The sequence below is a fragment of the Gadus macrocephalus genome, chromosome 8 (assembly GCF_031168955.1).
Source record: "Gadus macrocephalus chromosome 8, ASM3116895v1".
In the NCBI taxonomy this organism is placed as follows: Eukaryota; Metazoa; Chordata; class Actinopteri; order Gadiformes; family Gadidae; genus Gadus; species Gadus macrocephalus.
In genome coordinates this window covers 17797058-17822403 of record NC_082389.1, presented here as the reverse complement: position 1 = coordinate 17822403, position 25346 = coordinate 17797058, and the positions used below count along the sequence as shown (strand labels likewise).

Genomic DNA, 25346 nt, shown 5'->3' with positions numbered 1-25346 from the left:
AGTCTGGATGAAGCTTCTCATTCGCTGTGTTTGAAAGCGCTGTTCTCCCGGCTGCCGGCGGTCACGTCGCAGAGCCAATAATATTCCGAGCCGTTTTCTATGGACCAATCATATACTGAGCTGTTGTATATTGACCAATCCCGAAGTGCCTTGTTGGGAATCACAGGAAGAGTCGGTTGTGTGTACATGAAAACTTTACAGTTGCCAGTAGTGGTTGCGATGCACCATTATTTCGAATTGTTAAATGTTTAAGATTTTTTTTCAAAACAGAATTTTGTCGGTGCTCGTCATTACTCGATGTTGGTTACAAACCAATGCTTTTCTTTCAAACGTCCTCGATAGCAACCTGTAGATGCGGCGATGAGCTTTGTTTACATCGAGTGTGTGGAGGTCATGTCACGTTTATAAACCTAATATACTTACTTATATACTTGTTTTACACCCCACTCGAACTGGCTTCTGTTGCAACGTTACTTGGGGACAAGTAACATTGTGGTTTTTAAGTTGGAGGTTGGATGGGGCTTTCTCGATGATGTAACAAAACTCATTGAAGATGTAATTCATTTAAGGACTCGACTCAGATTTACTGAGATCAGTCTGCAAAGTGTGGGAGAACAATTGAGGTTAGTAAATATGCCCTATTTGAATTATAACCTCAAGAATCCAGTGATGGCTTCTGCCGCTGCCCCTTGTTCAGCCCCGTTTGGTTCTGTTTATATTCATCCGTCCTACTGATAATTTCTAGTGAGGAGGCTCACCCTTGTGTATGCTCGTCATCAGCACACCTTCATTTGTGTGCTTTAACTTTTACTACAGCCAATCAGAACGACATGCAAGGGATAGCTCTCTGCAGCATAGTCCATCCTTCGGATTTCCAGGTCGCTTGACCTTAGAAGATTTACAGAGACCACCGGATTCCCAACGGCGCCAGTCCAGCTGCAGCGGGCGGGAGAGGCCGAACGGTGTCACAGCGGGTCGGTGTGCTGCTGGAAGTCGCCCCCCATCGCCAAAAGCTCAGGTTGGAGTAGCCTAATATCTCACTGCCTTCAAGCCTGAGGTTCCGTTAATTTGAAGAACATTTGACCCATTAGCTTCCTTCCGTGATATGCAGTGATATAATTAATTTATAATTGACATATGGATAAATTTCGAAAGGACAAGCCGCTTAATTAAAATCGGCAACAAAAAAGTGTGACAGTATATCAGAGGAATTACAAATTGCCTGTTAACTGGAGACCTGCTTTGTCGAGCAGTCACAGGATGTTCTCAATGAGTGCATCAGTGTTTGTATGAAACGGGCCAGTCACAGTTTTCACTGCCTTCCATGACCCCAATGTTGTTGTTGAGCTCTCGACACGCTATGCTGATGATTGTGTGTGTGTGTGTGTGTGTGTGTGTGTGTGTGTGTGTGTGTGTGTGTGTGTGTGTGTGTGTGTGTGTGTGTGTGTTATTCTTCATGAAGCCCCTGAAGGGACCACAGTGGTGAGAAAAGGATAGTGTTTGAATATTTTTTTACTGCTAATGTACATCTTGTGTTTATTTTTTATGAAGTTGAATCAACGGACAGAAAATGTGATGCACTCATGCAGCATGCTTTTCAGGTTGTATTCGAGAAATGTGCTATGCATGTATGGTTTCATATATAATTCCACTTATCAGGACTGAAATGTCGTCTTCAAAGAAGAGTAGGTGTATAAGAATGTGTGTTGTAGGTGACCCTTTTATCCAAAGCGACTTACTATGAATGTAATTCATTAAGTATCTAACTAAGACTTCCCTGCAGGTAGACTGTGAAAATCGGGAATTGAACCACCAACGTTTTGGCTGGGAGTCGAACATGCAGGCCGCTTCACCATCCTTCCTTGTATCATGTACTCATCCTTATGTCTCTCTCCTCAGGGGTCCTGTGGCCCCCCAGCCCACCAGCAGTCAGCCCCGGCCAGGGCCGCGGGGCAGATGGAGGCGACCCCCTTCCGGAAGAAGCTGGGCTGTGTGCGACAGGAGAACGCCTGTCTGTCCGTCCAGCTCATGCCTGACCCGGAGTCGTCTCAGTATGAGCTGTCCTCCTCAAGGTCCAAGGTGAAGCCTTTGGAACTAGCTGGTTTAAACCTCCTGTGGGATGGTTATGTTGGCCAGCTGATTTGTACCGACTGTGTGCCATTGTAAGCCATCAGTGTGTTGTGCATCCATTCGGTAAAATTGTAATCGGACCTTGACTTCAATGTTTATTCACACATTAGCCATTATTTGCTGATTCATTTCTCTCGGTGTTCTATCTGACTTTGAAATAGCAGGCAGAATTTTAAAAATGTCATTTGAATGATTCCAGTTCTCAATCCAATATCTTAACCAGCCAACGCAGGTGTTGGATCTTGACTATGTGTTTATCCCTCACCCAGATGGGGTCCGGTGTGGGGGTTAAGAGCCGTAATGTGTCCGCGTTGACCGAGCAGATCCTCAGCCTGGAGGCGGAGCTGGAGGCCCAGGCCGTGGAACTGAGGTGAACGACAGCGTTCTTTCCATTGGCACTTTGGGCCGTGCCGAGTTGAAACGTGCCGCTGATTAGTGTCCCGCTAACAGTTTAAATGCGCAGAGAAATGCCGGGCCGCCCCCAACATGGACCATCTCAGGTCGCCCCCCCCCCCCGCCAACAAGCGGGGCTGCTTTTTGGAGCGAGAATCTGTCAGTCATGTTGACAAAGGAATATTATCCTAAAAGAATACACTAAACTGTATCCTCTTGTGTATGAGACGCATCACCTTGCACGAAGAGTATGGCTACAGTTCTCAGCATCTTGATTCTTTATGATTCGTTCGTTCCTAGAACTATATAAGCCTAATGAAAATGGGTAATAAAGGTTTGGACAGGAGCGCACCGCGGACCAATGACAGCTTCACGATATTCTCTTGCAAAACAAAATAGCCCGTTGAAATGGATTTCTTTCAGACCAGTCTTGGTGAAAAGACTGGACCTTCCTGAGCAGTGTCCCAGCACTCAAATCATGTGTGAAACATTGTCAATGTGTAAAGGAGACTCGTCTGAAATAGATGGGCTCTCAACGAGCTGAATGGAGATGAGGATGCGAGTCCAACCCTGGCCGTGTCCTGACGAGTGTCCCGCCCGGCCTGTGCTGCCCTCTGCAGGGCTGCTGAGCTGAGGGCGGAGCAGGCGGAGGAGGCCTCGGCCCACAGCGGCCTCCTGGGGAACCAGCTGTCCCTGGAGCTGGAGGACCTGAGGCTGGAGCTGGACTCCAGGGCCGCAGTGGGGAAGCGGTGCGAGCCCTCCATTCCTCTCTCCATTTATGGTTGACGCGACATCAAACAGGGCGATGCATGCACACAAAGGCACCCATCGTAAAGGAGAACTGTGATCTTAAGTTAGGTGGTTTTAGTTAGCAGGTTACTGCTAGTCCTCCCCTGACTCCGGTTCTCAAATCCTCCCTTTTCCATCGTTCACCGCTCAATTGTCTCTCAACTTGCACAAGACAGGGCTAGACTTCTCCTTGGCCAGACTTGGTTAGAGCCAAGCTTGTCAGTCAAAGTCATATATGTTATGCAAATTTAGGCTGCAGTATTCTTGCTCAATAATGGACAAATTAAAAAAAATGTTTTCTGCATTCCTCCCTTCAACCCAAAATGATGTAGAAATAGTGGCCAGTTTGAGAAATCCCGAAGTTATCCGGTAATGTGGTGAAGGCTTTTCAATGGAATTATTTGTATTAACTTTTATTATGTAACACATTTGGTCGGTTTCCTAGAGCTTAATGCCAGTAAAAGACATCAATAACTCGATTCTTATTCAATGTACTTTGTCATGTACAACACCTTAAACATTGTGGTATGTCAGCTTATGTTATGTTATGTTACCCATTTAGAAATGGGTTCAATATTGAGTTTCGTTCCCATTTAAGTCAGTGTAATGCAATGAGATTCTAGCCGAAAAGCAGAGATTTAAATGTGCTGCTCGGTTCAAAATGAACCCCAACATGTATAATATTCTCACATTATACACTGGTCATATGAACCCCAACATGTATAATATTCTCACATTATACACTGGTCTTATGTATCCTGCTTTCAGGGCAGAGCAACAGAGGAACCAAGCGCTGCACAATGCTGAGAAGCTGAAGGAGGCGTACAAAGAGTACAAGGAGACCATATCCCTCAAACTCAAGAAGGTGACCTCAAACATCTTCCAAAGTCTTTGGATCTGCAAAGGATTATCGCATGAACTCATTGTGTTTTTTTTTTTTATGTTCAATTAAATTTTAAATCTCTAATTTGTTGTCGTGCTTGGTGCTTGGCAGGTGCTGGAGAGCGAGAGCCGGGTCAAGGAGAGCCTGGTGGTCTGCGACAGGGAGAAGGTAGACCTGGAGGTGAAGTGCTCTGTGCTTCAGAAGGAGCGGGCCGAGCAGAACCAGATGATCAGGTAGAGACCGTCCACTGAACCCTTTACGCCATGACTCTGTCATATTCCCATATCAAATATAATAATCCTTATATGGTCTGGTATGATGAGCTGCACATATACTTGTACGGAATATTTTAACAAATGAAAAGCAATTATGGTAAACAAAAACTATTGTATTTCACTGGATCCCACTCTCTCGTCGCTCCCCCCCCCCCCTTCCCCAGCCAGCTGAGGGGGGAGGTGCAGCAGGCCCGGGCCCTGTCCTCGGAGCGCTCCGGCCTCCAGGCCCTGCTGGACCAGGCCGGCCGTCGGACCTCCCAGCTGGAGAGGGAGCTGGGGGAGAGGGAGAGGCAGCTGGGGGAGCGGGCGGCGCAGGCCGGCGAGAGGCCCCGCCTCCTGCGGGAGCTGGAGGAGGCGCGGGGGGCGCGCCTCGCCCTGGAGCAGAGGCTGGCCCAGGGCGTGCAGGACGCCCAGCAGAGCCAGGCAGAGCTGGCCGGCCTGGAGGCCATCCTGGCCCTGCTGCATCTCCGAGAGGTGGGGGGGGGGGGCTGGATCCTGCTGATTTATTTCTTAACATGAATGCAGTGTTCTCCTATCTTGCACTGAAACCAATTGCACTAAATTTCCCTGAAGCCTTTCTAGAAATTCCCGTCTGGGATTAATAAATAAGTGCCTGCTATGTTTTAACCCTACGTCTTAATGTTTGTTGCTGCAGGGTCCAGAGGGGCCTCTTTGTGTCAGGCCTTGTCTGATGCCCCAGGTGGACTACTCACTCCATGCACAGCTGCTGAACCCAAAGCCAGGTAGCGGCCAAAGACACTCGGCTTCAGGTTTAACAGTCATGACAGAATTTGGTAACGATGTTGTTTTTTTTCTTGTATATTTCAGATTTGATGTAAAAAAAAAAAAAGACCAATTTAAAGGCGCTTTTGGATACATGTTCTGCCTCAATATTTTGAACTTTTGAAGTGTTAGTTGAAACTATATACTATAAAGGTTCTAGAAATGGGGCTCTCATAACCACATTACCCTTTCAGTCTGTAAAGTCTATATTCCTCCCACTGCCTTTTTTTAAACATGGCCCGTCTTAATCCCACTTTGAGTAACGTAAACCCGGCCCCATCACCCACACGTTGCCACCCCCCCCCCCCTCCACCCCAGGCGAGCGCTACCAGACGCTGCTGCCCGTGCTGCGGACCCTGGAGGGAGAGCGGCTGCGTCAGAGCGGCCTGGTGCAGAGGCTGCAGGAGCGTCTGAGCCGGGCCCAGGAGGAGGTGTCCGCCCTGCAGGCCTCCATGGCCCAGAGAGCCTCCCACTACCAGGGCCTCCACACTCAGCTGCTGGAGAAGACCGGCCGCGCCACCGACACCGAGAAAGAGGTGAGGGGGGGAGGAGGACACCGTGTGGGGACGTAGCCGCCTGAATGCAGGATACTGCCTAGGGGAGATTCAACAATTGTACGATTAATATATAGTGTGTGTGTGTGTGTGTGTGTGTGTGTGTGTGTGTGTGTGTGTGTGTGTGTGTGTGTGTGTGTGTGTGTGTGTGTGTGTGTGTGTGTGTGTGTGTGTGTGTGTGTGTGTGTGTGTGTGTGAATATATATATATATGCCTACATATATACAGTACATATACACTATCGTTCAAAGGTTTGCGCTCACCCAGACAATTTCATGTTTTCCATGAAAACGTACACTTTTATTCAACAGTTTTCAGCGTGTGCTAACATAATTGCAAAAGGGTTTTCTCATCATCAATTAGCCTTTTAACACGATTAGCCAAACCATGTACCTTTAGAACACAGGAGTGATGCTTGCTGGCATTGGGCCTCTCTACACCTATGTAGATATTCCATGAAAAATCTGCCGTTTCCTGCTAGAATATCAATTTAACACATTCACCTACACACACACCAAACAATTTCTAGACTGTATTTCTGATTAATTTAATTTCTTCTTCATTGAAAAAAACAGTGCTCATCTTTAAAAAATAAGGACATTTCTAAGTTACCCCAAACGGTAGTATATTTTATTTAAGCTAACATTCGATCGGCTGAATCCCTCCCTATCTAAATCTAAAAGAGCCACCACATCCAAAACCCTATAAACGGACTGACTGCCATATTGTTGATGTGAGCTCTCCTTAGCTCTAACAACTGCTGTGTTCAACCTGTAGCTGGCAGCCGCTTTAAGTCTCGAGTCTCGTCCTCAGCTCAAGAGGAAGGGCGCACGGATAAAGGGGCTGGAGAAACAGCTGCAGGAGAAAACATCTGCTTACAGCCAGGCCGCCCTGAGGAACACAGAGCTGGAGCAGCAGCTCCAGGTAACTCACTCACTCACTCACTCACTCACTCACTCACTCACTCACTCACTCACTCACTCACTCACTCACTCACTCACTCACTCACTCACTCACTCACTCACTCACTCACTCACTCACTCACTCACTCACTCACTCACTCACTCACTCACTCACTCACTCACTCACTCACTCACTCACTCACTCACTCACTCACTCACTCACTCACTCACTCACTCACTCACTCACTCACTCACTCACTCACTCACTCACTCACTCACTCACTCACTCACTCACTCACTCACTCACTCACTCACTCACTCACTCACTCACTCACTCACTCACTCACTCACTCACTCACTCACTCACTCACTCACTCACTCACTCACTCACTCACTCACTCACTCACTCACTCACTCACTCACTCACTCACTCACTCACTCACTCACTCACTCACTCACTCACTCACTCACTCACTCACTCACTCACTCACTCACTCACTCACTCACTCACTCACTCACTCACTCACTCACTCACTCACTCACTCACTCACTCACTCACTCACTCACTCACTCACTCACTCACTCACTCACTCACTACTGTGCCGTGACTCCTGATAGTGGGATGATAGCATACAAGTATCATATGGACATGCTCTGATGAATGCCTGATTTGTGGATATTACTAAGTTGTTATACATTTGTGATTGATTGTTTATTATCTAGACCTACTGGGGTCCATGGAGAACACATAAGACGTAAACAACGTAACAGATTTAAATAGATATCGATTGAACCGTTCTTTCATTCATTATCAGGATGAGCGTTTCCCTTTCCGGTCCGGTACTGAACCCCCTCCTTGTGTTGTTGGTTCTGGTCCCTCAGGAGAAGAGCAGCAGCCTGCAGCACTACCAGTCCACCCTGTCCAAGAGACAGAGAGAGCACCAGCAGGCCCTGGACCTCTGTCAGCAGCAGCAGAGCACGCAGAGCCAGCAGCTCCAGCTCCAGATAGAAGGGGTAATCCCAGAGGACAGCCGCCCACCTGCTCATTGGATGCCATGCCTCTGATTCAACCGGACACTGCACCGGACACTGCTTTGGATAAGGGCGTCCTCTGCCAAACAGCTCAATACATCAAAAAATGTTCCAGCTGGTTATTTGTATTAATTGATCTAAAGTTTACAACCCGGTATTAAGCGATTTCTTGCTCGCGCTCACGAAAATGTATCGGTTGAATCGTGTCCCAGAGCACGTTTCTCAGATTATCGTTTTTGTGTCGGACACAGTACGATTTTTAAACAAATGCATTTCAATCGGGAGATTTCTTTTGACTTCAGAAGGGGAGGTGGCGCTGTACACCTTCTAGTTCTAGATGCGTATATTTGAATAGTGAAATAAATCTCCAATTGTCGTTTCAAAATGCACGGGTTTGCAAATTGTTCTGTGTAGCGTGGACCACCTTGCTCCGGGGACACGATTCAATGGATTGATTTCCGTGGGCATGAGCATGAAATCGACTGATTGAGCGGGTTGAGCGTTGAGCACTCCCGACGCGGGGACTGACGGTGACTAAAGAGTGGATGTGGTCAGCCCTCGCTGCCCTCCGGACTAACGGCCTGTCCTCCTCGGTCCCCCCGGGGGGCCCAGCTGCAGCGGTCGGTCGAGGAGGCGCGCCGCGGACAGCTGACGCTGCAACAGGAGCTGTCCTCGGCCCAGGAGGAGCGGGAGCAGGCCCAGAGAGGCGCTGCGCTGCTGCAGGCCTCCCTGGAGGAGCTGGCTCAGGTCTGCACCGGCTAACCCACTCCCATTAGCTCCCATTCACTCCCACTCCCGTCTGCTCTCCCATTAGCTCCCACTCCCGTTCGTTATCCAGTGTCACCGCGTGAGTGTGTACCCGTAATGATTTGTGTTTTTTTTTTTTTGTCCTACTCCTGAAGCAGTTACCATGTGTGTACCCGTGATGATTTGTGTTTTTCTTTACTCCTGCAGCAGAGGGAAAGTGCGTTCGAGCACAGCGAAGAGGCCCTGCGGTGTTTTGAAGAGGAGGCGAAGGAGTCTGCCAGCAAGGTAGGTAGCAACAGCTGGTTACCTGTAGCAGGTAGACCAATAGGAGAGACGGGGGAGGAGGGTGATGAGGATGATGATGTGATGATGATGGTGGGGATCCTGCATGGATGAGGCAAACACATTGTGCATGGAGTAGTCTGGCTGAGCGGAAATGGACAGCGTCTATTGTGCTAGCGTCAGATTCAACCGCTACTCCTCCCCTTCCTGTTGCTGGCTTTCCCGTATAGAGTGGCGAAGTCACGCCCCTTCCGGTAGGGCTCATGGGACCTATGAGATCGAAAAATATGAATGGGTGTCAATGGAGAGAAAATAATTATTTTCTGGTCCCAGTCTTTATATGCCCTGGATTACACATATGTTGTTTGTGGATTTAAATGATAATTTTTCATGCAAAGAAAACTAAAAATGTTCATGAAGAAGTTTGATAATTTTAGGTTTTATGTGAGGCCGCTTTGTGAACTACAGCTCTTCGCTGCTCTAGACGCATATGATATACGTCACCACACCCGCCCTTGGAACTCGGCACAGAGATGGCGATCTCTCTGCCCCACTTCACCGCTTTTTCCAAGGGGAGGATAAAAGCATCGAAAGAGGTGAAAACCATTATAAGTCGGGGCACGTGCAGAGTTTCAGTTATGCCGATGGGAAGATTGTCGGTCTTCTCCACGCCAGTCGCAGGGAGCGTGACGTCACATACGAGCCGTGTAGTCTTTCTCGTTGTGTTTTCTCTACAGCCTTTATCTGAACAATTGCACAATAAACGGTCGAACTCTTTGCATGAAAAATTATCCTTTAAATCCACAAACAACATATGTGTAATCCAGGGCATATAAAGACCGGGACCAGAAAATAATTATTTTCTCTCCATTGACACCCATTCATATTTTTCGATCTCATAGGTCCCATGAGCCCTACCGGAAGGGGCGTGACTTCGCCACTCTATTGTGCTCCCCCTCATGGACACCGCTGCTGCTTCCCGGGGTTAGCCCCGCCCTAGACGATTGTGATTGGTTTAAAGAAATAAAAAGCAGGCCAGCCCAGTTTCCCCCCGGATAGACGACTCTGAATAGCGTGGTTCCGGACCATTCTACTTGCTGTTGTTTGGTCTGGCTTTGCGAGACTATACATGGAGTGACCTGCGAGGGAAATAATATTATACCCTAAGCATCTCTTGGGTATAATATTTTGGGTTTTAAATTTTTAGTGAATCCCCAGGTTTCATCTCTCATTCGAATACAATGAGTTTTAAAAAAGAAAACCGTTTTGGGTTCTTCAGAATAATCTGCTGCTTAGAAGGAGGTCAACACACTTACCAACTAAGTGGCGTTACTAAAAGTATCTGAAAAGCTGAATTTTCTCTTCAACACGACCATGAACATACCGCACATACCGTTTTCCCTCCTTCTGGAGTATCATTGTAACATTGACAAAAGGCCATAGATCGATATGTTGACAATCATATAAGACATGTTCAAAACAGAAACTATTTGGGCTTCACTGGCTCTTTATATCTGCATCTAGAATCAAGATTAGGACTTGAATAAGGCTTTAAACTCAAAAGGTATGTCATGATACTGTCTATTTGGGATGCAACAAGATTTTTTTGTATGTATTCTAGCCATTTTCTTTCTTGTTTTTCTTGTGTTTGTGCAACGCTGTTTTGACCAAAGCATTCTTTCACAAAGAGCACTTTGTTACTATTGTTGTGATTCATGCATGCAATCATTCGTATGAATTATCTTCTAAATGATGCTTGAAATAACGTTATTTCAAGTTGTGTCAAATTCAACAGCAAAGGGTCGTAATCAATGATGGAAAGGGACTGACTTAGATTTATGTCAGAAGTGTGACACACCACATAAGAGTGTGTGAGATCAGCACACAAACCCCACAGGAAACGAAACCCCTCTAGTGTCCATCCTCACCCTGTGTCCCTCCCCCTCCCCCCCACCAGATCTCCAGCCTGCAGCAGGAGCTCCGTGGCGCCAGGCTGGTGTGTGAGACCTCCACACAGCAGACCCTGCAGCTCCAGCTGTCCCTGCAGCAGCAGCAGGCCATGCTGACGGAGAGCTCCGCCCGCGTCGCTGAGCTGGAGGACAGCCAGAGCCTGCTCCAGACACAGGTGGGTGGGTGCAGGGGCAGATGCCTCCACCGCCGCCTCCCACCTCCTGTCAGGGAGATAGGTGGGGGGGACAGTGTTCCCAGATTGGGACAGATTTCCCGGCCAATCTGGCAACCCTGGCTGCAGTGCGGTTCATCGTATCAGTTCCCAGTACCTGGTGGCAGTGCAATGCAGCCAAGGTTGCTAGTTTGGCCGGGAATCCTGGCACAATCTGGCAACCCTTATATCCGGTCATTTGTAGCACAACGAGGCCAAAATAACGTTCTGCCAACTGCATTTTATACACCGATGCTCGTGAGACCTGTACGCACCCCTTTTGTTAGTAGTAGACCTACGCACACGCCAAGCCGTCGGCCCAGAGGTGCCCTATGCGTTGCCTGTTGCCGTGGAGGTTCTTGGCAACAGTCACTGATTGGTTGAGCAGTGATGGGGCGTGGTATTTTGTTTTATCGTTCAGTGACCAGACATGAGAAAACATAGAATGAACACTTCTTCATCTAACTTCTTAACTGAAAGGACCATACCCACGTCATTTTTAGTAACGTTTGTGTTCCTACTATTATATGCATACGTGTATATATTGAGGTTATGCTTTACTGGCTCTCACCCTACCATAATGCTGCCATTTGTTTTGAAGGAAACCTAGACTCTAGGGGTCGGCTTGGCTCAGGAGGTCGCGCAGGTTGACTGGAAGGTTGCTCGTTCGATCCCCGATAGTGTCAAGGTGTCCTTCAGCAAGACACCTCACCCGAACTGCTTCTGACGAGTTGGCTGTTGTCTTGCATTGTTGACTCCCCCATGTGTGTGTGAATGTCTGTGTGAACTGTTTTGTAAGTCGCTTTGGATAAAAGCCTCTTCTGAATGCCCTAAATGTAGACTTAAATATTGTTATCCAGCAAACTGTGTCTGTGTGTTTATAACAGAATGTAAAATATAACCAGAGGGCTGTTTGGTCGATCCTAATCACCACAGGCCCCACATGTTTGTCTCGGTGTTATGATAATGCTAATTCAAAGTGACCCATTACAAGCTCTCTTTATAGCTTAGACCCCCCCCCCCCCTCCCCCCCAAGGCTAAGACATGAAAGTCTGAAAAGCGCATTCTCTGCAATAATTGGGAAATGTTACATAGGATATATGTAATATATAGTTTTATGTTCACAATAGTATATATTCGTATCATTGTCATACTTCACTGTTTCCACTCACTCACAACACAAGGGAAAGGTTTTAATTCACACAATACTCACAGACTGACCTAGCCTGGTCCTACCAGACTCGTACTTCATTTCATTTGCATAGAGAGTCTGGACCTACTCAATTCACAAACGTTAACTCACGGGTTAACGTTAACGAAGGCGGGTGTCTGTTGAAGTTTAAAGCTATTGGATCTGCCCAGTGCCACTCTAGATCTGCCATAACCAATCGCTAACGTTTGGCCGGGAATCACGTTGCGCGCAGGCTGTAAACAAACCAGTGACTGTGCGTGAAGATGTCCGACAACGAGAGCTGACTTTAACGCCATCGTTCTCAGCCACTCCCTCTGTTCGCTGATTGGACGCAGAAAATTTGGAAGGAGAAACCCCCACTAACATACCGCAGACCCAGACCTAGTACTGAAGGGAAATCAAAATTGAGCGGAAGTACTTAGGCGGGCGGAGCCAGGCTAAGACCGCCCCCCCGAGGACCTCTGTTTCACACTTCGTTTGTAGTGTTCATAGTATCAAGTCATCCCTTTGTGTGAACTCACTCACATAACCGGGGCATTGAGTGACCTCTTGCAGGCCTGCGCTTCAGCTCGGGTACAAACCAGAGGCTAAATCTTAGCGTGTGAATCCAGCTGTTGACTGGAGGCTGTTTTCTGCTTGAAGGGATCCTTCACCCACAACCCAGTCCCACTGAAGGCTCCTTTAGTGTTGTTTGTTGTTACATAGTCTTATTATATAGCATTAAGTTGATCATCATCAGAGTTGTGGAGGGTTTTGACTGATGGTTCCCCCCCCCCCCCCCAGGTGTCGGGTCTGGAGAAGGAGCTGGAGCGGGCGCGGGCCGCCCTGGAGGAGGAGGCCCGGAGCAGGGAGAGCGAGGCGCAGGACGGCCGGAGGGAGGTGCAGGAGGCCACGCAGCAGGCAGCGCAGCTCACAGACACCGTCAGGTGAGGCCCTGGGTGGGGCTCTCCCCTCCCTGGGTGGGGCCCTCCTTGGGTGAGGCCCTCTGTGGGTGAGGCCCTCAGTGGGTGAGGACCTCAGTGGGTGGGGCCCTCAGTGGGTGAGGCCCTCTGTGGGTGAGGCCCTCTGTGGGTGAGGCCCTCTGTGGGTGAGGCCCTCAGTGGGTGAGGACGTGGTTCAGCCGCCCGACCGTGGGGACATAGTGAGGGAGACGTCTGAATCAGCCGTCATGAAAGGGGTTCGGAGAGTCAACGGAGAGTCCCGTTGAATCCGTTGACCCAAAATACACAGAATCATAAACATACCTTTTGAGTTTAAAGCCTTATTCAAGTCCAAACACTGATATGGTGATGCATAAATTATTCGAAACAAAATAAATAGAATTGAGCTAATTATGATCATGTGTGCTGCTGTAAGGCAATCAAACCTAAGCTGTTGTCTGCAGCTGACCTATGTGCTCGTGTCAGTGCATTTGGATCTCATGGATCTGGTTCTGAGGAGTCACCAGAGCTAGACCATGGTCCTCACCAACGCCCTGCACTGAACAGGGACGTGTAGAGGCTTTGCTCTGGGGCCCCACCCTAGTTTGACCCCACCACCATTTGATCGCAGTTTTCTTCCGAAATGTTCCACCATTAACATGTTACGGTCATCTCAACCTCAGCCTGTTTATAAAACCCGGATCTAGTTTGGTTGATCCAGAGACGGTTGTGCCAAGTGTGGGGCTCATCTGACCCAAACCACCGAGGGGAAATACCCCTGGGACCCTGGGGCGCAGGGTCTTGTGACTCTTGTGCAATGTTACACTGTCTTACACACACATAGGCTTGTGTGTGTGTGTGTGTGTGTGTGTGTGTGTGTGTGTGTGCGCGCACGCGCGTTTCTCTCTATATATTGAAGCTTCTCCTCGGTCACAGACTCAGGACCGACCGGACGTTCGGCACGCAGAGTCTCCCGTTCATACTCTCTCTGTGGAGCCAGGGTCCTTTTGGCTTCATCCACGCGGAGGCCTTGTCGAATAGGCCATAACGTTTATCGGTTTTGTTTTGGGCCGGGTGTTTTGATTGGGTGAGGAGCCGGGGGGGGTCGGAGACCACCGTGGGAGCTGTCCTCACAGTAAGGTGGGGATGGAGCGAGGCCGTTGGCTGTGTGCGTGCGTCCTTAACCCCCCGCATGTTTTCGTATACTTTACTGCCTTTCGTCGGCACTGCGTTTGTCTGTCATGGTATGCATCGTCAAGGCCATAGCCGGTCATTCACACACACAGACACGCGCGCAGAAACATCCCCGCTTCCCACAGCACGACACACACACTGTTCAACAGCCCTGGGGTCAGCCTTTGAGGAGAGTTTCTGTCCTTTTACGTCTCCGCCAAATGTCTTTTTTGACACTTTTTTGACACTTGACAAACTAGAAAAGGTCCCTGCAGTGATTTCCATTTTCAAACGAATGGTTCCGTTTGCCTCTCTCTCTCTCTCTGACCTGTCGTCGCGGCAGCAACCTGACGGCGGAGATGTCCAAGGTGCAGGGCCAGCTGTCCTCCGTGGAGGCGGAGGTCCAGCGGCTGCGGCGGGAGGCGCGCGCCAGCAGCTCCCACGCCAGCGGGCTGGAGCAGAGGCTGCAGAGCGCCCAGGGCCTGCTGCGGACACAGACCCAGCTGGGTACGGCCTCAGCGCAAACCCTGTGAAAAGGAATTCTCCGTTTTCTACTTTTGTGTTTTCAGTTGAAGTGAAAGTGGTTCTTCTGCCTCCTCCTTGACCTCCTCCTCCTCCTCCTCCTCCTCCTCCTCCTCCTCCTCCTCCTCCTCCTCCTCCTCCTCCTCCTCCTCCACTCCCCCTTACCCCCTTTCTCTCCTCCTCTCCCTCCGTCCTCTCCCTGCTCCTCTTCCTCTCCTCCTCTTCCTCTCTCTCCTCCCCTCCTCTTCCTCTCCCTTCCTCTCCTCCTCTTCCTCCCCTCATTCTCTCTTTCCTCTCCTCCTTTTCCTCTCTTCCTCCTCCTCTTCCTCTCTTTCCTCTCCTCTTCCTCTCTCCCCTCCTCTTCCTCCTCCCCTCCTTCTCTTCCTCTCATCCTCTTCCTCTCTCCCCTCCTCTCCTCTTCTCCCTCTCTCTCCTCAACTCCTCCTCTTCCTCTCTCTCCTCCCCTCCTCTTCCTCTCTCCCCTCCTCTTCTCCTCTTCCTCTCTTTCCTCTCCTCTTCCTCTCCTCATCCCCTCCTCCTCTTCCTCTCTCTCTCCTCCTCTTCCTCTCTCCCCTCCCCTCCTCCTCTCTCCCCTCCTCTCTCCCCTCCTCAACTCCTCCTCTTCCTCTCTCTTCTTCTCTCTCCTCCCCTCCTCCTCTTCCTCTCCCCTCCTCTCCTCCTCTTCCTCTCTTTCCTCTCCTCTTCTGCTCCTCATCCACTCCTCCTCTTCCTCTCTCTCCCCTTCTCTCTCTCTCCTCCTCCTCTCTCTCTCCCCTCCTCCTCCTCTCTCTCCCCTCCTCTCTCTCTCCTCCTCCTCTCTCTCTCCCCTCCTCTTCCTCTCCCCTCCTCTTCCTCTCTCTCACCTCCTCTCCTCTTCCTCTCCTCCTCCTCTCTCTCCCCTCCAGTGGAGGAGCTGGAGGAGAAGCTGCGTAGCGGCGAGGAGCAGCGGAGGAGCTCGGCGCAGCGGGTGGGGGAGCTGGAGGGCCAGCTGCAGGCGGTGCACGGGGAGCTGGGGGCCACGCTGGAGCGCCTGCAGGAGCTGCAGGACGTCCTGCAGAGGACCCAGGGCGCGGCCGAGGAGCGGAAGGCCTCCCTGGAGCGGCTGGGCCTGGAGCTGAGGTGAGGGCCACGGGGACACTGCTGCCGGGGTTCACCAGAGGACTCTCTACCGCTTCATGTCACCCAGGGGTGCACACTGTTCAGCCGCTCTCTCACCGACCGGTTTAACCCGCGCTTCACCTTGGGTGCCGTCTGCCAAATACCCATTGACTCCTCTTTGCAGTCAACACATCACCTCCAACACCATCGCTGATTGTAAACCGACACACACTTCATCCTGACACTATTGTTAATACATAAAGTTAGCATATATTCAGGTCTAAGGCCTGAGGGCCAAGCACTACTGGGCCCTGGCTTCAAAGGGTTTGAGATGATGGTCATATCGGACCTTCGCTGGACGCTTTCATCCAAAGCTTCACAGAACTGCCAGAGTTGCAGCAATTGGGAATCGAACCCCCTCGACCCTGGCTGTGTTAATGCCATGCTCCCCGTCTGCTTTACCGCACTACGAGACAGCCTGTACATACACATTGCATGGACTCTTTGCTGATTCTCAATGTGTCCTCTACACGCATGTACGAAGGCATACAGAAGCACTGAGCCTGGGCTTTAGTGCCCAGCAGCTCCGGCCCTGCGTCTGAGAGGGACAGCGTGAGGCTAGTCCGGTCGGAGCGGGCTGTATCCTGGCCAGAATGATGAACAACCACCACCATTTTACTTCGTGCTTATGTCAGATTATAACATGCATGTTATAATCGGACAAATCAATCTGTGATAATTCTTTGAGCCCATGAGATTTTTTTTACTAGGATTTTATCTCTGGCATGGAATGGAATGTGGTGCGAGTATAGACTTGTTTGTAAATCTGCAAACGTGGTGTTATTCTGTTATTATCTAGCTCCAGGGCCATCCTGTGTGTATTGATGTCCGCATCTGTAAATGCCACAAAATAAGCTTCTGCAAGTCACAGTCTCAGTGTTTAATATTGAATAACAGTCAATGGTGCAATGAAGAGGAATATCAAACACTATTCCTTGACCCTAGAGTATCATTGTACAGACTCTCCACATTATTACAACTATCATGTTATTCAGGTACAACTTCCAACCGAATAATGAAGTATATATAATATTCATCGGGAATGTATGCAAAGAGAAACACGACATGAATATTAACTACATTGGCCGTGCTTTACAGAAGCAATCAATGTATTTGTTAATCAAGACCTTTTTGACAGAAAGTGGAGCAATTATTAAAGCACCAGGAGGAGCCTTTAAGGTGAACTGTGTACAAGGGAGTGTTCTAACATTATATTTATAAATATATTTTAATTTATATACATGTTTTAACCACATGATAATGAGCACCCTTAGGTTCTTGCTAGCTAAGAATGAGCCATTTATATGTGTCTACGGTAGCCCAGAAAGGACAAATGGCTGCAGAGAGGACGTGTTTTAATTAATAATGACAATCTCTGTCTTACTTGTAAACAATTGGTTGCAAACTTTAACCTCACCGCTAGAAGGCACCAAATCCTATACACTGCCCCTTTAGTGTGTGAATGTTAGAGTCATAAATGTTATGTACACACACAGGGTAAGGAAATATAACCTCTTGTGATGGCCCACCTCTTCCTGCTGTTCAAAGCAGATATTTGTGGGTGCATGTCATCTTCTTGGAATGCAGACGCTCCACACTGATGAATCTGTGTGGTTCAGAGAGAGAGCTCCGGGCTCTACATGCCCCAGTCTACAGCGGACGCCTCCCGAGCTTCAAGATGAGACGCCAACTCTTTCATAGACTCTTTTCATTCTCTCTGTGTTAATATCCAAAGTTTGTTTACAGTCCAATCTTGCGCAGCTCAATCCTTTTTTAAAGTCGGCCAAGGACTTTTTTGTTAACATTTTAACAAGTGTAAATTGATTCATTGTTTGAAGTATTTTTGGAAAAATGTGGAATTAAGATGTGAATATTATTTCCCTTTTTTTAATAATCATCATGGCTGTTGTCATTTCTTTTCACCATTGGGTTGATGACAGTTATTTGAGTATTATCTTTCAGTATTATATATCCTTACGGCTACTAGTAATGAGCTCAACCTGCCCACCCAGATAAACAGGGCGGGGCTGTAAATCACAAGCCCAGTCTATAACGTCCTGGTCCACCAGCACAGTCTGTACATCCAGCCCCCAAAATGCTTCCTCCGCCAGACAGAAGCGTTTTAATGACGGTGTGAAAGAAACAAAAGGACAGACTGTAAATGTTCTTCCCATCGTTGCATCCCTCGTCGCTAACCATTCCTAACCTCCCCGTCTTAGCATCTCATTGACACAGTGACAGCCCCCAGGCAGGGAGACCGAGTGGCTTGCATTAAAGTGCTATTCCTGGACCTGAATTCAGGGGAAATGGTCACCCTTACTGTGATCAATTTAAGATTCCCCAAAATCACATCATCTCAATTTTTCTTTTTTTGGTGTCATCTGACTCTCCTGTGATCACATCAGTAATTTATATCAGCACCGCCATCAGGATATCAGGGGCTTGTGTAACAAAAACAATCTTCAATTTAATACTCCCAAAAATACTGCAAAAGGACCCATTCAGGTCGTCTACTCTAATGAATGCACAACCTTGTGCAAGACAACACAATCCCTGCTTTTACCACCTCGTCCAGGGTGTTTGTGTGCGTGTGTGTGTGTCATTCTTGTTTAGTTTATTCTCTATTTGCTTCCATTTTGGCACCTGAGCCTGAGAAGCAATTACTATTGTTGTGATTCATACATGCAGTCATTCTTATGAATTATCTGCTAAATTATGCTTGAAATAACGTGTCAAAATGAACAGTAAATGATCGTAATCAATGATGACAAGGGACTGACTTTACGTGTGTGTGTGTGTGTGTGTGTGTGTGTGTGTGTGTGTGTGTGTGTGTGTGTGTGTGTGTGTGTGTGTGTGTGTGTGTGTGTGTGTGTGTGTGTGTGTGTGTGTGTGTGTGTGTGTGTGTGTGTGTGTGTCAGGGACACCAAGAGGGAGCTGGAGGAGAGGACCCATGAGGTCTTGGACATGGACGCCGCCCTGAAGGAAAGACAGGGGGAGCTGCAGCAGCGCGCACAAGTGGTACCACAAACACACTCCCGCCACACATGCATGTACGCACACACTTATGTAAGGCCGCTTTTATCCAAAGCGACTTACAACCATTCTATGACCTCGATAAGATACGAACGCAGGGCACCACGTCCTCTCTGTCCCGTGTCGAGCCCCCGCCCACCGTTGACCCTATCCCTCGCCTCTGATTGGCTGTCAGCTGGGGCAGCTGGACGTGGCCATCCGTGACCACCGGCAGGAGATGGAGCAGAAGGTGGAGGCGCTGCAGCGCTGCCTGGAGGAGAGGGAGGGCCAGCTGACGGAGGCCCGGGAGGAGCTGCTCAAAGCCAGGGAAGACATGAAGGTACCAACACCCCCCCCCCCCTCTCCTGTCTTCAGTGGTCTGGGGGACTCTCAGGGCCATGCAGCCACTTAACTCGCCATAAAGTGGTAATCCCATCACCGTGTGTGTGTGTGTGTGTGTGTGTGTGTGTGCGCTCCTGTGAGTTAGGTGAGCGAGGACCTAGGCTGGCAGCTGCGTGTGTGTCGGGAGGAGCTGCAGAGTGTGTGTGTGCAGCGGGGGGAGAGGGAGCAGCACTGCGGGGGTCTGGCTGCACAGCTGGAGGCCAGCATGGCGCAGGCAGACAGGAGGGTGAGGCCCCCCGCCGCCAGCTCAACGGGACGCCTTAATGCGGGGCATGGCGGCTTGTCTGTGTGTGTGTGTGTGTGTAGGATGGGAGGGTGGAGGGGTGTGAAGGCATCGGGTGGGTGTGTGTGTGTTATGTCTCTATTTGTGTGTGTGTGTGTGTGTGGTTGTGTGTGTGTGTGTGTGTGTGTGTGTGTGTGTGTGTGTGTGTGTGTGTGTGTGTGTGTGTGTGTGTGTGTGTGTGTGTGTGTGTGTGTGTGTGTGTGTGTGTGTGTGTGTGACATTACTCTATTTATGTGTGTGTGTGTGTGTGTGACATGTCTCTAATTATGTGTGTGTGTGTGTGACATGTCTCTATTTGTGTGTGTGTGTGTGTGTAATGTCTATTTGTGTGTGTGTGTGTGTAATGTCTCTATTTGTGTGTGTGTGACATGTCTCTATTTCTGTGTGTGTGTGTGTGTGTGTGTGTGTGTGTGTGACATGTCTCTGTGTGTGTGTGTGTGTGTGTGACATGTCTCTACGTGTGTGTGTGTGTGTGTGCTAGGAGGCCCGTGTGTGTGTGCTGGAGGAGGAGCTGGCGGTGAAGGAGGAGCACTGGGTGCAGAAGGAGGCGCGGCTGCAGGGCCTGGTCTCCTCCCTCCAGAGGGAGCTGGAGCAGGAGAGGGAGCAGCACAGCCAGGAGGTGCAGCCCCTACCCCCCTACCCCACCTCTACTCCTCTCACCCCCTCCTCCCCCTACCCCACCTCTACTCCTCTCACCCCCTCCTCCCCCTACCCCACCTCTACTCCTCTCACCCACCTCCTCCCCCTACCCCACCTCTACTCCTCTCACCCCCCTCCTCCCCCTACCCCACCTCTACTCCTCTCACCCCCTCCTCCCCCTACCCCACCTCTACTCCTCTCACCCCCTCCTCCCCCTACCCCACCTCTACTCCTCTCACCCCCCTCCTCCCCCTACCCCACCTCTACTCCTCTCACCCCCCTCCTCCCCCTACCCCCCTACCCCACCTCTACTCCTCTCACCCCCCTCCTCCCCCTTACCCCACCTCTACTCCTCTCACCCCCCTCCTCCCCCTACCCCACCTCTACTCCTCTCACCCCCCTCCTCCCCCTACCCCACCTCTACTCCTCTCACCCCCTCCTCCCCCTCACCCCACCTCTACTCCTCTCACCCCCTCCTCCCCCTCACCCCACCTCTACTCCTCTCACCCACCTCCTCCCCCTACCCCACCTCTACTCCTCTCACCCCCTCCTCCCCCTCACCCCACCTCTACTCCTCTCACCCCCTCCTCCCCCTCACCCCACCTCTACTCCTCTCACCCACCTCCTCCCCCTAACCAACACCTTTACTCCTCTTCTACAACTCCTCTCTCACCACCTCCTCCTCTTTACTCCTCTTCTACTCCTCCTCTCCCTCCCTATCCTCTCCTCTATTGTCATAGTAGCTGTCCCAGTGTTTGTTGTCTTTTTATTTCATCAAGGCTGTAATCCCATTATGTTTATATTTAGTATTTCCTTCCACTTATCTACTGTATCACAAAACAATCATCACCTCCATCACTCCACGCACATACCCCATGGGATCACACCCCGGACCAGTGGCGTCTCCCAGGACTAGTCTCTCCTGGTAAAAGGGTTCCCAGCTGATTACCCCCCCCCCCCCCCCCCCCCCCAGCTGGGCTCCCTGCAGCACACCCGAGGCCAGCTGCTGAAGGTGTCGGAGCAGATCTCCTCCACCATGCGCTCCTCCCAGGAGGAGCTGGGCGCCCGGCTGCAGCAGAGCCAGGCCCAGCTGGAGGAGGCCTCGGCCGGGCACCAGCGCGCCCTGGGCCGGGCCGCGCAGCTCCAGGCCCAGCTGGAGCAGGCCGCCGCCCAGCTGGGCCTCACCAGCACCGCGCTGGACCACAGCCGGGACCAGGCCGGCCGCCTCCAGGCCCGGCTCCGTCAGGCCGGGGCCCAGGCGGAGCAGGCCGGGGCCCGGAGCGCGGGGCTCCTGGCCCAGCTGGAGCAGCACCAGGCCCGGCTGGGCGAGGCTGAAGCCCAGGGCGCCCGGCTCACCGCCAGGCTGCTAGGGGCGGAGAAAGAGGTGGAGGCGGCCAACGAGTCCCTGGTCATCAAGGTAGGGTGGAGACGGGGTGATTCGAGATGGGTCTCGCATCTCCTGTCTGGTAATATTTCAGTTTGTTGAACTCGTTTTAGAATTGGGACCCTTGTCACGGCACTGGGGGTCCAGCCGGCCCCCTGACCGCCGTTCCTCCCGTCCTCTGCACGCAGGAGTCGGCGGTGACCCGTCTGCAGGCGCGGCTGTCCAGCCTGGAGCGCTCGTCGGACCCCCGCTCCTCCCCTCTTGCCCCGTACACACCGCTGCCAAAGCCCCTCCCGGTCCCGGACGCAGTCGCCCCGGCTCCCCCCTCCCCTCGGACACGCTCCCCTCGACGCCGTCCCGCCCCGGGACACGCCCCGCCGCGGGACCCCTGGCCCTCGGCGCTTGACCCCCGGTCCTCGCCGCCGCCCGCCGCCGTCCACACCGGCGCCGGGCCCCCTCCCCGGCCCCTCGCCCTCGACCGGTCCTCGCTGTCCCTCCCGCCGTCGGAGCGCTCCACCCTGGCCTGGCTGCGCTCCACCAGCGCCGACTCGTCCCTGGACCTCCCCCCGGAGCTGAGGGCGGCGCTCCGGGACGCCCTGAGCCGGAGGCCCCGGGAGTCTTCCGCCCGCCACTCCACCTCCCCCCACCCCGACCCCGACCCCCACCCGGTGGACCAGAGCTGGCAGGGCCTGAGCTCCCTGGAGCCCGACACCACCGGCACCACCACCACCTCCACCTCCGCCTCCGACCTCTCCTTCAACCCCCTCACCTACATGCTGGACCGGGAGGAGGAGGAGGACGGCGGTGGGAGGGGGGGAGGCGCCAAGCCGAGCGGCGAGTGGGACGAGGGGCCGGTGGGCCGGTCTGGGGGGCCCCTGGGCTCTCTGTCGGGCATGCTGAGGTTCGTGAACCAGACGCTGGCCATGCAGGAGGACACGTCGCTGTGGGACGCCGGCCAGGCGTCGTGAGCCCCGGGCAGGGACACGCCGCCACAGGGGGTCCAGGTACACTGTCACAGGGGGGTCCAGGTACACTGTCACAGGGGGTCCAGGTACACTGTCACAGGGGGTCCAGGTACACCGTCACAGGGGGTCCAGGTACACCGTCACAGGGGGTCCAGGTACACAGTCACAGGGGGTCCAGGTACACCGTCACAGGGGGTCCCTGGCCAGGGAGACACCAGAGGGGGGCACTAGGGTCAAAAAGGGAGGAGAGATTTGTGATCCGTCTTTGTTACCATAACGACACTGTGCTGTGCACTACCAGTATCTACAGTTGGATCCCCAATGGTTTGCACTGGTCAGCAAACTGGCGATTCCCGTTCTATCATTACTTATTAACATTAGCCCTCTGCATTCTTGTGCCAAACGCTTAGTCCTTTAAGTGTAGAGAGCCTTTCAATATTTAATCACTTTCAAAATGCCACTGTTGCTATTCAAACCTCTTGTGTAGTTGTTGATGTAAGAGTAGGGCAAAAATAATCTGACATACAACTCACCAGTTGGACTTGGCCTACCAAATACTTTTACTTTGCAATGACAATAAAGTGCGACCTGATTTGTGTTGCATGACGTAGTGAAGGGGAATTCCTTCAGGCCCCCTCTGTCTCGTCTCTTCTGCTTCCCTTCCAGGGAACTCTTTCTCCAAAGACTCTTAAAATAATGGAAATTGTCTGCTCTCTCTGCTGACTGCTTATTTCCAGCACTTGAATAACTCTGTGTGTGTGTGTGTGTGTGTGTGTGTGTGTGTGTGTGTGTGTGTGTGTGTGTGTGTGTGTGTGTGTGTGTGTGTGTGTGTGTGTGTGTGTGTGTGTGTGTGTGTGTGTGTGTGTGTGTGTGGGATTTTACAGGATTTCAAAGTGTAGTGGTCAGTCTTTGACGTCCAACATTAAATCTGTAGAGTTTTGTGTTATTTAGATCAAGCTCCAGGGCAAGTCCTGCTGCTGATTTGGCTGTGACTTGACTGGATAACATGTCATTCTTGCCAGCACCAACGACCAAAAGGCTGTCCGGTTCCAGCTCTGTGTCACCCTATGTTCTTACTCTATGATGTTGCTTGTTTAAACATGTATGTTGTGTAATGTATTTGTAATATATAGTATTTTTGTTTTGCATCCTTTTAGATTACCGAAGTAACTAGCTACATTTATTAAAATGTTTTGTTATGCTACTGATTTGTTTGTTGTGTGTTTGTAAGGTGATAGGGTCAAAAAGGATTATAACTTTCTTGTACGTTTTTGTTGCTATAGGCCTACCATTATGGGGAACGGGTTCGCTGACTCACACATAGTTTGAGTCACTAAAGGGAATCCGTGTCTTGATTTGGAAATGGTAGTGAGTCACTCTACCACTTCCTTAGGTACAAGGCTTCTCTGGTGGACCAGGCTACAGGTTCAGTTTTAAAAGCAAGTAAATAAGAGTACATTTCCATTAAAAGTCTTTCAGCATAAACTGTTTGTTTAGATAACACAGTCCTATTTTTGCACTAAACAATCAGGGAACAGGGATAGATTACTATACATTTAATAAACTGACATAGTCAATTTAGCTTTGACTATTTCACTTACTGTTCTTTGCAATCATCCGTGGAGGTGTGAATGAGCATCATCCTGTTCAGTAGGCTAGCAGTCTCACCACAATGAATCCTGTGTCTGTACCATGACAGCGTTTGGAACCTTAACGGCCACTGGGCCTGCCCACTGTGTTCTTTGTATATAGAAAAGGGACGTGGTATTTACCTTGTTGTAAACCTGGTGCCCACCTACCCTCCTGACGTCTGTCTGCCTCACCGCAGCCCAGGAAGCCGGGCCTGGGACACGCCTGATTGGGTTGAACAGCATGTGTTAGTGTGTGGCTGGGAGGGTTGTGTTGGTCGAGTCTTTGAGACAGAGACTGTAGAAATCCCCTTATGCAACAGAGGCTAGGTCATTGGCTAGATCTCTCCACTCCAGGTGGTAAGGTACCGGGTTAATTAGGGTCCATTAATGGCATGTATCGTACTCTGTGAGGTGCTAGGAACAGAAGGTCTGCTAAATGACGAGTGACTTGTAGCCCAGCTGGGCTCCACAAGGTGGGGGTCAAAGGAGGGCTCTTTTGTATACAAATGAAATACTACAGCGAATGCAAAAAAAAGTGATCAATTGTTAGCATCCTTTTAAAAGCTAGATCAATTCTGTCAGCGATTGAGGCCTTTCCAACTCTTATTTAAGAAGGCCTGATACCGTTTAGACTGTAACAGCATATTTGTATTCGCTAGGCGTCTGCTTTGACATGCCTCTTCTGCAACTGCGTTTTCACTTCCTGTCCTCTGTGGTTTTTACTAGGTACATGTTATGATAAATTTCTCGCTGAAAGCCGGATGGGATTTTATAGGTCTGCATGTTTGTCTGCCTTTTCTCAGGTCCTGTTTAATCATTGGCAGTAATGATAAACAGATGAATAACATTGAGGTGCATGGATAAATCCTACAGGTCAATTTGCTGCCCTTGCAATCCAAATAGGTGTTTGCTCTTTCTTTTTCTGTCGTTGTTCCCTCTCAAGTGCAGAACATTATTAATGTTTTAAAAAGTGTACACTGTGGCTACCATTACAATAGGTCTACATTACATCAGGTACATTTACATTTTTACACATTTGTTATGCTGCTGATCTTAGCCTTAACGACACATATATATGCCAAGGTTGAAGAAGTTGAATTATGAATTCTTCTTTGAATTCTTCGAGGTTTAAAA

General features: G+C 50.5%; 1 protein-coding gene across 9 annotated transcripts; it reads left to right on the top strand.

Moving 5' to 3' along the window:
• The first annotated feature begins 151 nt into the window (after positions 1–151).
• On the top strand, positions 152–23785 carry ccdc18 (coiled-coil domain containing 18). Of its 9 annotated transcripts, none has more exons than XR_009527031.1 (25): positions 152–1018; positions 1900–2079; positions 2400–2500; positions 3144–3272; positions 4081–4177; positions 4307–4428; positions 4635–4944; positions 5126–5213; positions 5572–5789; positions 6621–6731; positions 7592–7723; positions 8354–8488; positions 8696–8773; positions 10728–10895; positions 12907–13049; positions 14560–14723; positions 15644–15857; positions 18815–18914; positions 19105–19248; positions 19396–19536; positions 20075–20212; positions 21206–21649; positions 21805–22620; positions 22714–22736; positions 23533–23785. XR_009527031.1 is itself a non-coding variant. In XM_060059655.1 (25 exons), exons 3-24 carry the CDS (start codon positions 1957–1959, stop codon positions 22582–22584), a joined length of 4080 nt encoding a protein of 1359 aa, XP_059915638.1. In that variant the 5' UTR covers positions 152–390; positions 817–1018; positions 1900–1956; the 3' UTR covers positions 22585–22620; positions 22691–23785. The 9 variants fall into 9 exon arrangements, 6 of the variants coding, with proteins under 6 accessions (XP_059915638.1, XP_059915637.1, XP_059915636.1 ...); XR_009527030.1 differs by lacking the exon at positions 22714–22736 and adding an exon at positions 22691–22713; XR_009527029.1 differs by having other exon boundaries at positions 22691–22736.
• Positions 23786–25346: the final 1561 nt, after the last annotated feature.